Source organism: Myzus persicae, unplaced genomic scaffold (assembly GCF_001856785.1).
Source record: "Myzus persicae strain clone G006 unplaced genomic scaffold, MPER_G0061.0, whole genome shotgun sequence".
NCBI classification, from domain to species: domain Eukaryota; kingdom Metazoa; phylum Arthropoda; class Insecta; order Hemiptera; family Aphididae; genus Myzus; species Myzus persicae.
Window position 1 is genome coordinate 254579 of NW_019101513.1, and position 16026 is coordinate 270604.

Consider the following 16026-nt stretch of genomic DNA (forward strand, 5'->3'; position numbering starts at 1 on the left):
AGAAATATTTATGTGTATCACACAGTTATATTAATTACAAAATAAAAATATAATTATTTTAAAATTATATTTGATGTACTTAAAAAAAAATACTAACATATTAAGTAGTATTATTTCTTATGCAAATAAGTATTAATAATAAACACATGAAAAATGATTGGTAAGTATTCGTCAAAAAAACTTAATTACAAAAATGTGAGGCGATTTAAATTTCTTAATTTTTTAACTATGAAATCATAACTGAATAATTTTAAGTGTAAACCACCGACAACACAATTTATATTTTTAATACTATTAAGTCAAAATCAATTTTTACACATTTTAAATAAATAAAAAAAAGAGAAATGAACTTTTAAAAACATGATTAATTCTATAACTATAATACATTTCAACCAAATTTGCTAAATATTATAATTTATAATATAGTACTACTAATACCTCTGTCTTAACAACCACTAGGAGTAAATAATTAAAGATAGATAAATATTCTTATCAACTTTTCTAAGGTTATTACTTGGACAAAAAAAATAATGAAATACAATAAAAATAACCGCCTTGAAAAATAAAACAATAACATGATTAAAAAGTAAACATATTGAAAAATATATTTCAATGCATATAAAATATGTTGTTTTTCATAATTAATACTTACTGTAATTTAACATAAATTTATAACAGTTATTGATATTCAACCAATTTGGAACATAATGCTGCATTTAAATATGCAAGGAAAAAGAGTTAAATGTTAGTTAGAACATAAAGAATTGTTATTGATATGTTCAAAAAATTAAAAAAATTACAATGAAAAATCTATCTCTTCAGTAATTCTAAGACACTGTAAATGATCATTCATAATTTAAATTTAATGGTACGGGTAATAAAAACAAAAATAAAAATTTGAGTAAAAGAGGAAACACACGTTGTAATTGACCAATTGAGTCAAAAAAACCAAAATATTCAACGTATTATTTGATGAACATACATTTCTTTAAGACAAGAATATTACAATAATTAAATTTAACAGCTTGCAATTAATATTACATTATGTTACAGAATTTTTGTGTATTCACATTTATTGAAGTATCCTCACTATCTTCACCTGACTCAACGTTGTTTTGAGTGTTTTTTTCTTCATTTTTTGCATTATCACTGTTGCTTTCACAATCAGCCGTCTCGGGTTCAACAGAATTCTCTTTTTCAACTATGATCTCAGCTATAGAAATATTTGATTTATCTTCACTTATCGAAGTACCATAAGTTATTTTTTGAAAAGGATATTTCATCAAGTTCCACAATTTAATTATCTTAGTAGACTTCTGTTCTTGTTCTGCTAAATCTTCAAATTTTCTTTTTCGTTCATTATTTAATACTTCTTTTTCCAGTAATAAAATATCATCCTCAAACGTAGTGTCTAAATCTTTATAAGAATGTAATGGCGCCCTAGCTGATATATTAAAGTAAGACGCAGGTGACTCAATATTATTTAATTCTGAATCATCATATTCCAAATCGTGTGAATCATTATCGTATAAAGAATCACTAGGAGAATATGGAATATCCAGACACTTGATTGAATTAACCTGAAAAATTAAATAATTTTTAAACTGAGAATTGGAATTCACATTACTTATTAATTAATAAGCAACATAAAAGTAAAACATTTTTCCATGTAATATTATGCAGCTATTCTAGCCTTGTTTTTGACGTATACACCTAATTTAACAATAAAACTGAGTCACACCAGTATAAAGTCTTATATGAATCTTTATAAGAAGAAGAGGATGTTAAAAAAAATATCATGAAACTGCGGTCAGCAAAAAAGATTTGAAACTGACACGTTTTACTCAAAAATATACTTGTATGTATTTAATTACTTTAAGACCAGGGTTCGATGTGGGTCAAAATAAGAGAAGAGATAGAAAATGTAAATTATAAAAAGTGGAGGAATGTTATCCCCTTCCTCCCATCACTGTTGTACAAAAGTTATAAAATATAAAAATATTTTTATCTTCTATCCGTTAATGATATTAGTTAACCTTAACATCATAGAAAAAATTGTGATTTAAATATATAATATAATATTTATAACACACAGAAAATATTTTTATTAAAAATCTACTCTAACTATTTCTCTTTAAATATTGGTTCGTTTAAGACAATATTTCATATAAATATATTTGTTTTTATTTTTCCTGTATCTTGATATAATGAGATAATAACTTAAGGGGATTCGATACCGCCATTTGCTGTTTTTGTCTTAACACACGCATGACATAGTAATTTAGACGTGTTTTTTGCCAAATATACCAATTGATCTAATGAAGCGATAATAAATCTGAAAACAAATTTGAATTTGTCGTTAAGTCTACTTAAAATCGACTTTACCACATTTTTGATATTATCCCCCAAATTCCTAAAAATGTCATATTAAAAAAGAGCATTTAAAAATGTTTGTATTTCAATTTTCGGAGAAGTTAAAATCAAAAAATCATAAATGTGGGAAAGTCGATTTCAAGTAGACTTGACAACAAATTCAAATCTGTTTATAGAATTCTTATCGCTTCATAAGATCAATTGGTATATTTGGCAAAAAACACGTCTAAATTATTATATCACACGTGTGTTAGACAAAAACAGAAAATGACGGTATCGAATCCCCTTAAATTTATAGTGCGCCAATTTTTAAGACATTAATTAATCCAACCTAAATAATAAGGGTAATGAATTTTATTTTAGTTTCTAAGTTTAACAAAATTATATTCTATATAATTTAAACATACTTGAATATCTTTTTCACTGTTTTTTACATCGGCTTCATTTGAATTTTCATTAGAGATATCAATAGTTTCTGATTCTCGATCTTCTTGGGTGCAAATTGAACCAATAGTAATATTACGATCTGTATCACTATCCATTTCTAAATTTGGTTCTAATGATGATGTATTATCGACATCAAAATTTATGCTATCAGTTTTATTGTGGTTTCCATTTAATTCACTGCCATTGGTTTCTACAGATTTATTAAGTTTTTCATCGTCTTTGTCTGTTTTTTTGGATACAACTTTTTTTAAAGTCAACAAATCATCACCATTGTTAATGAATAAACAGCGGGTATCTTTTCCACTCACCACAGCTTCGGTCATTTTTTATTCTTCTAAAATCAAAAAATAATTTTTCATTTTAATAAGATTATTGAAAATATTTCACCCATTTCAAAAAAAATTAACAGGAAGAGAAATTTCTTACAGAAACTGACATCTACACTCCACAACAACACATTCATAAATACAGTTTTTAAGTGCATGTAGTTAAAAGAATAGATCTTTCAAAATTTAATTTGACTCAATAAATTTTGAAATCAAGTATCTCAATTTCGTAGAGTTGCGTACTTCTAGAATTTGCAATTAAGTGTATGGGAATTTTAGACCACATACTATGTGTCTATGGAATTTTTAACCCACATTACAAGTTCATACAATTTTTATCAAATGAAATAATTTATTCATAGTAGCTTAATGAGAATTATAAGGGAATATTTATATGTATATTATACATATAAAACTCCCTAACTAATTAAATGTTTGAGTCATCAACAACTGCATTAAGACTGAGTCATAGATTGTAATTTTATAATGTATGTGTTGATACAAAGTTTATCAAATTAACTTATGTATTGAAAATAAAATATTTAGATTGTACGTATCCCTTTATTTAAAATTGTTTTTTTTTTAGTATTTTATTTGGATTGTACAATCCAGACAAATTGTATACAATAAGCTCAAGTGATTAAAAGAAGGTTCCTGCATTTTTAAATTTAAAAAAAAAATAAGTAGGTATTTAAATATTTTATTTTAAATTGTAAAATGTTGATTTTCTTTTGAAACAGATACAAGTTTTAATTAGTACAATTATTAGTATTATACAAAATTACTATGTGATATTGTTTAATTTTATTATTCCTACATCTTAAAATGTTGATTTAATTTTTAACCAATTAATATTTATACTTCATGAAAAGAATTCATTTAGTATGACACCTTAATAACAAATACAGATAAATTAAATCAATCTTCACAACAATAATAGTTTCTCATAATGAGTGTTTTTATAAGCCAACAGATTAACTATCAAACAAAAAAGATTTCCCTAATTTAATATTATTGCTCAGGACATTATTGGGATCATTTACTACATTTCGTAGGTAACAACCAACCACTAATTATATTTGAAATGAATGACTGATTAGTCATATTTTGTTATTAAATAGGAAATTAACTATCAGAACTTAAATATAAATGTATAGTTTAAAATGGAAATGCATATCCATAATAAATTAACATTTACATACATTTGGAAAAATAATACATTGAAAGATAATTACAAAAGAGAATATTCATTAGTTTAAGTATCGGATATCTTTTAATCATGCAAGTATAAAGTATAGAATTTCTTTTGCTATAAATTATTTATATTTAAAAAAAAATAAGAGTACAGACAAAAATATGATTTTTAAATCAAATTATTCATGCAACTATAAAGTTAATTAAAGTATAGATATAACTGAATCATACAATCAAATTATTACTTGTATAAAATAAAACTATTGATGTTTCTAGAATGCTAATCAAATAAACATTTAGTATATTCTTTAATACATTAATTAAATTGTACAAAATATTAGGGCATTTTTAAAATTAATTTTAATGAAAAGAATAAATGATAAAGAATGAAATATAAATTACAAATTTTGTTTATAAACATCAGTTAATTATTAATGGAAAATATTGGAAATTAATATAAAATAAAATGGGCCTATGAGAATAACATGTGTAAATAAAAATTAAATGCATGAAACATTTAATTCGGAAACTTCAATTCCTCAATATTTGTTCAGTATCATCTTCATCATAGTCTTCAAATTCATCATTTTCGTTATAATAAAAATCATCATCTGCTTCTTCTTCTTCTTCACTATCCGGATCATTAGTATTATGTAACGGCTGGACACGTGTAAATGCTCCATATATTTCATTCAGACATTCTGGGGTGTCAGGTACTAGTTTTATTTTAGATTTCATTTCTCCTTCTTCATCTTCATCTTCATTTTCATCAACTCCATCATCTTCTTCAGAATCATCATCTCCATTAATATGATTGTTACCATTTAGGTTTTGTCCATTTTCATGTTGTATACTATCAGAAGGTTTATAAGCAAAATCAACTATAATTTGCAAACAAGGTTTTTCGTGTACTACTGGATGATTACATGTACCAAATACACACATGGATTTGTAATCAATACTAACTATTTGATTAGTTGCATCATTTTTCCAGTAAAGTTTACTTTCAGCAACATACAGAGTCCCTTTTCCAAATGTAGCCTCGTCAACTATAAATGTAATATTAGGTTCACAGAGCTGAATTGATTCATCTTCTTCATTAAAACTAGCAAGAGTATCCATTTTTATTCTATGTTTATATTATTATTTATTACTTTTATATGGAAACTATATAATTAACAATATAGATAACGGCTTGACGCTGAAAAACACAAAACAAATAGCCTAAGCCTAAATAGAAAGACAACAATTAACAACTAAACATTTAAACACTACTGGTGCAAAAAGCTGGAAACCTTAGAATTTCTTATTGTATTACAATAAGTAGTTAATTAATTGAAGTAATCAATATTTATTTTTCAAATTGGCATTATCGATTGAGGAGTTACTATTTATGCTGTACCTATTCAAAATATAAAAATATTTTACTACCTAAACTGTCAAAGAGAGAGAAAATCTATGAGTAGGTCACTTCTTTAGGTATATTGTGTATTTAATCTAGTTTCAAAGGTAGGTAAATAAATAAAAGAATTAAAAGAAAATAAATATCAATAAACAATTAATATATAATATCTTTAATTATAATTACTAATTAGTTAAAATGCAGTAGCAGTATGACCTAACGAGAAATACATTAACTACATTTTTCGACTTCAGCGGCATAGCAAAACGTACAGCTATGGCGGTATTTTAAAGAGCCACGTTTATTACGAAATCTCCAATGTGGATATAGTATATAAACTTAGATAGCAACCATAATGAGTCTTACCTGAGATAATAATACAATATGAACAAATGTGTACACCGTAAAATGAGGACAAAATATTTAAAATACAGAACGAACGAGGAACACCGGACACAAATTTACAAAAATCAAGTTCAAGAGCAATGTGACGGATAATAAATAATTATAAATCTTTAAAACATTGAATAGGCAGGACAGGTATAGGATCTTTCCTCAATTGCATTATAAAGTATACCAGTGACCAGCAAGGCATAATAATAAGGTTGGTTCATGACTTGTTTACACTCTTTACAGGTTGACCAAATAAAGAAAATGATGGTTAATTTCAATTTTCGAGATCTGGACATTCCTGTAGCCATTTACAGGTTTCTTTTCTTTATTACTTGTACTTATTTTAATTGGGATTATGTTATATACAATAAACACATTACAAATAAAAATAATGAAATATAATATGAACACGCGACACGCTATGCGGATTGTTTTTGTCTTACAAACGCGTAACATAACTAATAAAATATAATATCATGGTTAAATGAAAACGAGCGGCCCGCCGGGATTTTATTCTTTAATTAAAACCAGTTACCAGTCATCATAATATAGTAATAGCACAGAATAGATACAATTATAGTAATTAGTATCATCATAAAATACTTAAAAGGATTATTCTATGGGGCAAAAGCCCACCTGCCTTCCCCCAAATGACGCAACTGCAGATTAGTACCTACGCACTGATTCCCTTAATTCCCAAGTCGTTTTTTAGTCGCATCCTCATATTCATTATTGCTTAAATCAACTATCCAAAAAAAAGGTTGTTATGTGTATCATGACCACGGATTAATCCGTGATCATGACCTTAAATCATAATATACAGATATAACATGATTTATCATACTCAGTGATTATATAGGTATACTATATGAGCACAGATTAATATTTTAATCTGTGATATGAGTTATGACCGGTGGTGTTTTCAAAGAAGCCCTACCGGCCATTCAATCCTTCTTCACAATTTTTCTGTATAAATGTATGGTTATTGATAAATTGGTTTGAATTATGTAGATTGTTCATATGTATTATAATTTATAGTATATCCATGTCCTTATGTGTCAGATAGGGGGACTCTTAAAAATTCTAGATACGCAACATCGCCACGGTGTTTGACCAAAATATTTTTAGACATGTCGGCATGTCGTAAAGACGGAAAAGCGCTCGTACGAGTTGCCCAAATTTACACCTGAGTAAAAATATACCTGAGTAAATATAACTTAAGAGGACGTGATAGTGTGATACCCGCATGTGTTGTCTCCGTCTTACAAGTGCGTACCATAGCAAATTTTAAGCTCAGCATAACACGTGTAGCTCCGTTAGTTTAAAAATTAGTGCGAATTGACCTCTTATAAAATCTAAAGGTAAGATTATTATCTAGTCAACCTCATAGGTTTTTTATTATATTTTAATTTTAACGCGAGTTATGAGTATTTTAAGATGTATAAAAAATTTACAATTTTAAAATACTCATAACTCGCGTTAAAATTAAAATATAATAAAAAACCTATGTGGCACGCACTTGTAAGACGGAGACAACACATGCGGGTATCACGTCCTCTTAATTGAATAAAGCAACATTTTTTTAAACGCAGATGCTATACTCAAATTCGATAAAGACTTAGCCAACGTATGAAATGTATGACACAGTGAATCCTGGAAAAAGTGATGCGGGTAGAAAGTCCGCTGAAAAAAAGCGGGTAAGTGGATGCTGTACATTAGGTGTCTAGGTGGTCGCTGTACTGGATGATATTGTTAACTTCTCCAGTTTCAAATTTGAATTCATCGATATATCATTGTATACCTACGAAAAACGATTATGAGCGGAGAGTGGAGACTATAGAGTAAGACTCATCTTAGTCTATGGCGGAGACAGTATATCAGTCAAGGATATTTTATATTATCAGGTACTATTATTATTAATATGGTAGCCGGTAAGTTGAATTTATAACTATCTAAAGCTCATTTTTTTTTTTGAATTTCCATCAACAAAAACTTACAAGGAACCTTGTATTACATTTGCAAGTTTTTTGACAGATCGAAAATTATTTTAGCGACTTGAGTTTATAAAAACAAATAATAATCGAAAATTCAATATGCCTATAAATAGTTCAACATTTCATGTATCTACAGTCATTTTTGTTTGTTTTTTCTGTTGCTTTTGAAAACTATGGAGAATTTTAAAGTTAGACCTCCCGAATGCACCAACTAGATTTACTTTTCTACCAGAAAAGTTGGTATGGAAAAAATCGAAGCACTTTTACTGCAAGAAACCGTGATGACAGACACAAAAAATAAATAAATATAAAAACACACATCATTGTAAAATCAATACATTCATCGCTCCGCTCAGAATCTAAAATTAGGAAATTCGGAAATCTGAAACCAGTTTTCCGCTAAAGCGATATCGTTTTTTTTTTAAGCTAACTAAAAACAAAAAAATAGGTAACTACTTGAAATGTTGGCTAATTTTTTTAAGCTATTTTGGACATATTACATGGTTTTTACTTGATTTAGGTGACGCGGAAGTAATTCATATTGGAACGAAAAATTTGGACTAAATTAGATATTTTAGCAAAGATTAAGGGTTTTATTTATTTTGTAGTAATTAAAAAATATTATTCATGGGTTCTTAAAACATTTAAGGGGTATTTTTATATTATATAAGTACCATGACATTTCCAATTTATGCTCAGTATTCATTTCTCTCTCTAACCAATGTGCAACATGGCAAATTTTCATTCAGCACAACCAATCTTATGTAGTTGTATTGTTATAGCTCTATAGAGTGAATTGACCAACTATCAAATTTATAGCTAAGAACATTATCTGTATTAATTGTATGTTGGAGTCTTAATAATGTATCAAATATTCTGAGATATAAGACCATTTAAAAAAATATTATAATTAATATACTTACATTCATGATTGCAGATAAATTGAAATATCATAAAAAAGCCAACACATAAAAAGAAATTGGAAACTGCACATTAGATACCATGCATCAGCAACTATGTATAATTTTATGAATTTTTAGTAAATTAGTTTTAATGCCAAAAATATAAATGTTAATAAATTGGTATTTTACAAGTCAGGAATATTTAAATTCTAATTATGGTAAATAATTTGTAGTCACAAAAATAATTTACTATACTTATACCAACATATAAAATGTATTATTTTGGAGTATAATACATAGCATCTATAAAGTATCTTGTGATGTCACCAACAATTGTTCTATCTGGCAATGTGGCAGACATTCCGTACATAGCCATCTATAAAATCACGATACTCAATATTAAAAAAAACTCTTATTTGATTAAATAACTTATTATTTACTTTTCCAGTAAGTTCAACATTAGGAGTTTTTAATATTTCAATTAATTCTAGTCTTAAATCTTCAATAAATAATGAAGCTACGCCAGGTTTTGTATGTAAATGTGTAATGCAAATATGAATCCTATAAATGAGCAAGTAGATTATTATACAATACAATAATTTTTTCTTGTAACATCAAATTTTTGATAGGATAACATTGGATTGAATTGCAAATTTTGTGACAAGCTAGAGGCTCTAAAAAAGTTTTAATTGTTCCAACAAATATTTATTTATGTTACTATAAACTTTGTCAAAAAATCTAAATCCAATACAATGTAATCCGGCCAAGAAATTTAGTATAAACCTAAACAGTTTATCACACTAAAAGAGGTCTCTTCAAAAAGTACCGGGATTTTATTTTTAATAAATACAAAAGTTAAGTTACACTTTATTTAAAAATATCTCCTTCAAAATACTCTCCTCCGAACAAAATGCAATGGTCCTGGTATTCTTGCCAATTTTTTAAAGTCCTTGAAACTGCTCTGAAGTTAAGACTTTGAGTTCTGCTGTTGTATTTGCTTTAATTTCTTATACATCATGAAATTGTTGTTCTTTGAGTGCAAATTTTAGTTTTGTGAAAAGAAAAAAATCACACGGGTCCAGATTAGGATAATAAGGAGGGTGCGGTACAACAGGTATTTTCAGCCAAAAATGCACTTATCGATAGCGCTGAATGGGCTGGCGCATTGCCGTGGTGAAGAAACCATGTTCTTGTTCGCCATTTTTCTGGGCGTTTTTTTAAGAATTTTTTCTCCCAAACGTATTAATACGTCTTTGTAGAATACCTGATTTACTGTTTGTCCATGGGGTAAAATACATAATGAACAATTATTTCAATATCAAAAAAACAATCACCATTGTCTTGAAATTTGACCACACTTGGCAAGCTTTTTTTGGCCGAGAGAAAATTTTTGTTTTTCACTGAGATGACCAAGATCGTACCCATAAACCCATGTCTCATCACCTGCTATAATGTTTTTATAAAATTAGGATCGATAGAACGATTTTTAAGGTCTTAACAAATCGTCAAACAATTTTCCTATTGTTCGGACATATCGAAAACGCTAAGCAAAATAAGCTGAGTCGATTTAAACATGTGTTAATTTAAACTGAGATCAAATATAGCGACTTAGGTTTTGTTTAAAATATTCTTTAACACATGGGGAATAAATCTATATATAATTTAAAAACTTTATTGTGTCTAGATTAGCCGTACTAATATTTGTCCGGGTACTTTTTAAACAGACCTCATATATTATCCATATTATTCTTTTAGCTGATAAATATTCAAAATAACATGATTTATTGTGATTGATTAGCCTTACCCAATTGGAAATTGTAAAGTGTTTAAATTCCATCCTCTTGAGTTCAATGCATCAGATAATCGGTAAATATTAAAATCATCAGAACCTATTGCTATCACAGACGTAGTAGGCTTTCCAAAAATAAAAATACCTTTCATACTACGTAATCTATAAATAAAAAAATAGTTTAATAGTTTTAGCTACTTATATATTGGATAAATTTAACAAATTAGCTACATACTTAAATTTTTAAAGTATTTGGTGATTGATCACTAATTTTTAGGTATATTATTACATAATATGTCAGAAAACTGTATGTTTTCTTTAATAATAAATATTTTACTTCATATACAAAGAATAAAAGTGTGCTTATAATGACGCATTGGATTAACCAATATTGCAGGCATAATTAATTTTTAATACAATTAACTAATATTAATCTAGAGATTGACCAGTTGATCGTAAAAGGTTGGCAACTTTTGTTCTAAATTATAATAACATAATCATTTTTAATGTGAACAAGTATGACCTAGGTGGCTGATCATTAAGTCTTTAAACGTTTAAAGGCAGGTACTCAAAATATAAATTTAAAAAAGTAAAATCAACACATTTACAAGTTTTAAACTCAACACTAAAAATATTTTATAACTTGATATATATGTTTAATTTTTTCATTCTAAACACAAAAAGAAATAAGAAAGTATTAGAGGAATGAAACTATGAAAGTGAATAGAATTTTTGTGCAAATATAGTCATTGTAGAAGACAATATGATATGGAAGTAATCCAGTTATGGTCTAAAATCATTAAGTAATAGGTACACTAGTCACTAAGATGAAAACATTCCATTTCCACTAAAAAAAGTATCACATATTTAATGATTCTAAAATGCTATTTTCCATAGAATTGGCACAAATATTGAACAATGTAATTGAGTTACATGATAAATTTCTAACTTACTGTTCTTCAATAAATATTTTAGTATCCATAACTTCCTTTGTTGAAGTAATATAGCCATTCATACCAAAATACATTAATGTGGCCCAGCATGCAGCAATTATACCTAATAAATTCCATTATTAGAATAAATTTAGAAATAAAGTTATTCACATTATTCAAACATTTTTTAAAATGTAGATAAATTTTTATAATTACCTCCAGACCTTGATCCGCTAACAGTTGGTGAACCATAATGACCACCTGGCCATTCTGTACATACATAATACTGGTTATGTCTGTATTTTTTATCTGAGTACAATATAACTGATGAACCTTTAGGTGCATATCCATACTAATGTGTGATTTAGAGTGATGAAATTAAAAAAAAATTTATTCATTACATTATTGTGATGGATAACTATAACTTTAAAAAAATACCTTATGTGTATCAGCAGATATACTTGTTACGCCAGGCAAAATAAAATCAAATGGAGGTAATTGAAAACCAGCTTGGGGCATAAATGCTGCTATGAAACCACCTAAACAACAATCAACGTGGACTGGAATATTATATTTAAGACCTAAAGCTGATATTGCTTCAATATCGTCTGATGTTCCATATGGGAAATTAGGAAATGATCCAACAAGCTGTAAGTATAATATATAGTTATGTATAAATAATAATAATAATATATTTATTAAAAATAATTGTACATTTGTCAGTCATATTAAGGTGGTCTGTCATTATTTTGATTTTGAACATAGTATATCAATTAGATTTTTTCATAAAAATTTTAAATGAGAAACAAATCTTATAATTTATTGAGAAATTTTAATAAATTATACATTTAAATATAAAATAAAAATTATGAACATATTTTTTACATTAGACTACAGTAAAATATATCTCTATTTTTTTATTTTCAACTATATATCAATATCATAGCGAACTCTATTAAATTCATGAGTTATGAGTATAATATCAATGTAAATACGTTATAGAAAGTAAAATGTAATAATATATGGTTTTAACTTTGAATATAAGTATAATTTGATGACATCACATAATATTTCAAATATTTTCATAATGAACAAAGGTTTGAAATTAGAATAATTATCTGGGTACAACTATTGCCTTCTAAAATGTAAGCAGGTTCTGCTCAATCATTCAAACATGACTAGGCCACCCTTAATTTTTCTTTCCTGTATTAATTTTAAAAATCAACCCAGGAGACAAACGTCTGTACAGGGTCATGGCTTTACAACACGGCTAACATATAGATATTAATAGGAGACAGATAGTTATTGCCAGACTACTGCCCAGGCTGCTTCTTATTTCAATCAGGCTATACTATTCTCTAATCCAGTCATTTGTCTAAATGTATTATAAATCAAAACTTTGAATTCTACTCTTACTGCAATTACTTATAAGTTAGTTAAATTAAGAAATCAGCCATTAACAATTTTTTTAATTTATGTCAGCACATGATATTTTTAATTTAATTTTGAAAATATGTAACAAAACATAATGAGCTTACCAGTAATGTATTCTTAGTTATTGCATTTTCCATTTTTTTTAAATTTACTGTATAAGTATCAGGATGTAAACTGATGTGTATAATTTTAATACCAAAGTAAGCAGCAGCTTTGTCAAAAGCAGGGTGTGCTGACCGTGGAACTATTATTTCACCTTTTTTAATACCACATTCATTTCTTCCAAAATCTCTGTAAGCTTTACATGCCATTACAATTGACTCTGTTCCACCACTTGTCATCTTAAATACAAAATGTGAATTATAGTTATATATATCATCTAGGTACCTTTTTTTATTTTTATTTTTGTAATAACATACTGTTCCACAACAATTTGAATCACCGTGAAATAGATTTACAACTAGACGTACAACTTCCGCTTCCATTTTACAAATTCCTGGAAAAATATCCGAATGTAAAGGATTTGTATATGAAGCAAGTCCATATACTTCAGTGAGCAATTTAATTAATTCTTCGTCATAATAATATATAGCACCAGAAATAAATCCTTCTTTCCAATTGTATTTACCTAAAAAAAAGATATATTTTGGAAATAATATATGTTAATTTAGTAAAAAAAACTACATCTTACCAAGATTTAAATACCTATTTACAGTTTTAATTAATTCATCTCGAGATATTCCTTGTGGCGGGAGTTCAACAACATATTTTTCACTCTTAGTATTTTCAATTACTTCATTTTCAAATAAGTCTGAAATTTTTTTAGTTTCCTCTTCAACTTGTTTTTTGAACTTTGGTATTTTTTTAATTTGAGTAAATGTGAATTTTTTTAATCTGTTATACAAACCTAAAAATATAGCCGGAAATTTATAATGATTATTTAATGAGTAAATAAATGTATTATAATAATTTTGCTTATAAATGGGTACAAACTATACCTACTGTTTAAATATCTAAATGCAAAATTAATAACAGAAAATTTAATATTCATTTTGGAATGAGTACCAACATGAAGTAAATGAACAAAATGTTATCTTATATTTTCAAATTTGATCCAAAATTTTTTAAACAAATCAACTATTTATAAAAAAATGCAACTTTTATGCAATTACATAGAAATATGCTATTTATAGTAATTTTTAATCAAATATGTAAAAAAAATGTAACTTTAGAATTTAAATATTACAAAATGTCAACAATCCAAAATAAAATAATTCTAGATGAATTGGCATAAAAATCTGATCTTCTGTAACAAAAAAAAAATATTCTCCCAAAAACAAAAATTCAGTAATATAAATGTATTGATGCAAGGCAGTAGGTACATGGTATTTCGAAACTTTCTGTAAAATTATTGATATTTTCTAAGGCTCCAAGGCATAAATTTTAAATTTAATTTATACATATTTATGAGTATTGAAACATTTTTTGGCTTAGAGCTTTAAAGTTGAAGCTAGTAAAATGAGGGGAATTTTCTGTGTACAATTATTGCAGCTATACATTTTCTGCATATTCCATATTATCTTTAAAAGTTTTAGTAAAATTTGTTTTTTGACTGTCTAATTTACAATAAAAACTTGCTTTCATCTTGAAATAAAAAATTCCATATCCAAATAGACGTTAATACACTGGACGCTGTGATAGAAGCAACTTGCCAAGGTTCACATTGTCCAAATAAATTATTAACTGAATTTTTGCTTAATAAAATGCCATTTTTAACCAAATCCATGTTTAACTCAGTTGTTGGAATGATCTAAACAAATTTAAAACAATAAATTAGTATAAACACTAAGAGATTAATTATTTTTTATGTAATTCCTTTACAATTCAATACTTTGATTAATTTAGTCATCAATACTGCATAAGTACATATATCTACAAACTGTATCTACTTTGTACTAAACTAGTAATCTTATATTATAAAACTACTTAATAAATGATAAAATAAAATGACGAGGTATTTATAGTAATTAAATACTGTGTAGTATTTGTTTTTTAAACATGCAATCGTGATTAGAATAATATTATTAGTTTTATAAAAAGTCACGGGTAAATAGTAATTATTTTATTAAATATGTACATTTAAATTTATGAAACTAAAAATACTCACTTCGGTTTCGGTATATATTTGATGACGATATTTATCTATTTGTTAATTATTTTGTACGAGAGACGAGAGTAAAACGGATCATCATCATTGAACCATAATATATTACGATATAGACTATTGACAATGCGCGATGTTTTTTTAATTATTATTTTACTAATTCGTTGTCTAATGTAATCACTGAACATTCAAATTCATACTCGGCGCAATCGCAATAGGTAATTTATGGCATTTCCGCGACGATTGTAAAAATACATTTACATACGACATACATATCATGAATCCACAAGTTATGTGTCATAAACTTTAATTTCGCAATTTTAGCTTTTACGTGTATGAACGGTAAATCGTCATGTACGCGCAATGATCCATGTGTATGGGTATTGGGTCGCGTTACAAAAATCGAAGAGGGAAGAAGAATCAGGGGGAAAGCGGCAGGAAATAGCCTGTAAGCCGCCGCAGTTGTGTAGCGTGTGTGTCGGGTTGTGCCGTGAACACGGCACTTAACGGTGAGTCGGTCGAGGTGATCTGAGGACTGAGATGACTCATACAGTCATAGTCTCTTCACTGTGTGTAAACGTATATACCTACTGTACAAAACACACAAGTATACGTTACATTATAATAATTATCTTTTGCTAACAGAACACCTATTTCTGGGCATAGGCTATATAAT

The 16026-nt window shown here is 27.1% G+C and overlaps 3 protein-coding genes across 4 annotated transcripts; all 3 read right to left on the reverse strand.

Annotated features, from left to right (window-relative positions):
* Positions 1-425: 425 nt before the first annotated feature.
* Positions 426-6342, reverse strand: LOC111029383. Its single transcript, XM_022308358.1, has 3 exons — positions 6109-6342; positions 2781-3154; positions 426-1580 (listed from the first exon to the last, which is right to left on the reverse strand). The coding sequence occupies exons 2-3, from the start codon at positions 3141-3143 to the stop codon at positions 1038-1040; spliced, it is 906 nt and encodes a 301-aa protein (XP_022164050.1). The 5' UTR covers positions 3144-3154; positions 6109-6342; the 3' UTR covers positions 426-1037.
* On the reverse strand, positions 4872-5462 carry LOC111029368 (methylosome subunit pICln-like). Its single transcript, XM_022308338.1, has one exon. It carries the CDS (start codon positions 5460-5462, stop codon positions 4872-4874), a length of 591 nt encoding a protein of 196 aa, XP_022164030.1.
* A 2954-nt stretch (positions 6343-9296) lies between the features above and the next one.
* On the reverse strand, positions 9297-15883 carry LOC111029376 (sphingosine-1-phosphate lyase). Of its 2 annotated transcripts, none has more exons than XM_022308350.1 (11): positions 15354-15883; positions 14825-14996; positions 13878-14093; positions 13606-13814; positions 13291-13527; positions 12191-12400; positions 11969-12104; positions 11774-11876; positions 10836-10982; positions 9472-9592; positions 9297-9407 (listed from the first exon to the last, which is right to left on the reverse strand). In XM_022308350.1, the coding sequence occupies exons 2-11, from the start codon at positions 14970-14972 to the stop codon at positions 9309-9311; spliced, it is 1626 nt and encodes a 541-aa protein (XP_022164042.1). In that variant the 5' UTR covers positions 14973-14996; positions 15354-15883; the 3' UTR covers positions 9297-9308. The 2 variants fall into 2 exon arrangements, with proteins under 2 accessions (XP_022164042.1, XP_022164043.1); XM_022308351.1 differs by lacking the exon at positions 15354-15883 and adding an exon at positions 15068-15170.
* Positions 15884-16026: the final 143 nt, after the last annotated feature.

Bases quoted from the DNA above. Each gene is read 5' to 3' on its own strand.
- LOC111029383 (XM_022308358.1), bottom strand. From the start codon at position 3,143: ATGACCGAAGCTGTGGTGAGTGGAAAAGATACCCGCTGTTTATTCATT. The intron at 1,581-2,780 runs GTATGTTTAAAT...TTAATTTTTCAG, and splicing joins ACAGTGAAAAAGATATTCAA to GTTAATTCAATCAAGTGTCT.
- LOC111029368 (XM_022308338.1), bottom strand. From the start codon at position 5,462: ATGGATACTCTTGCTAGTTTTAATGAAGAAGATGAATCAATTCAGCTC.
- LOC111029376 (XM_022308350.1), bottom strand. From the start codon at position 14,972: ATGGATTTGGTTAAAAATGGCATTTTATTAAGCAAAAATTCAGTTAAT. The intron at 12,105-12,190 runs GTATTTTTTTAA...ATCACACATTAG, and splicing joins TATCTGCTGATACACATAAG to TATGGATATGCACCTAAAGG. The intron at 11,877-11,968 runs GTAATTATAAAA...GGAATTTATTAG, and splicing joins TAGCGGATCAAGGTCTGGAG to GTATAATTGCTGCATGCTGG.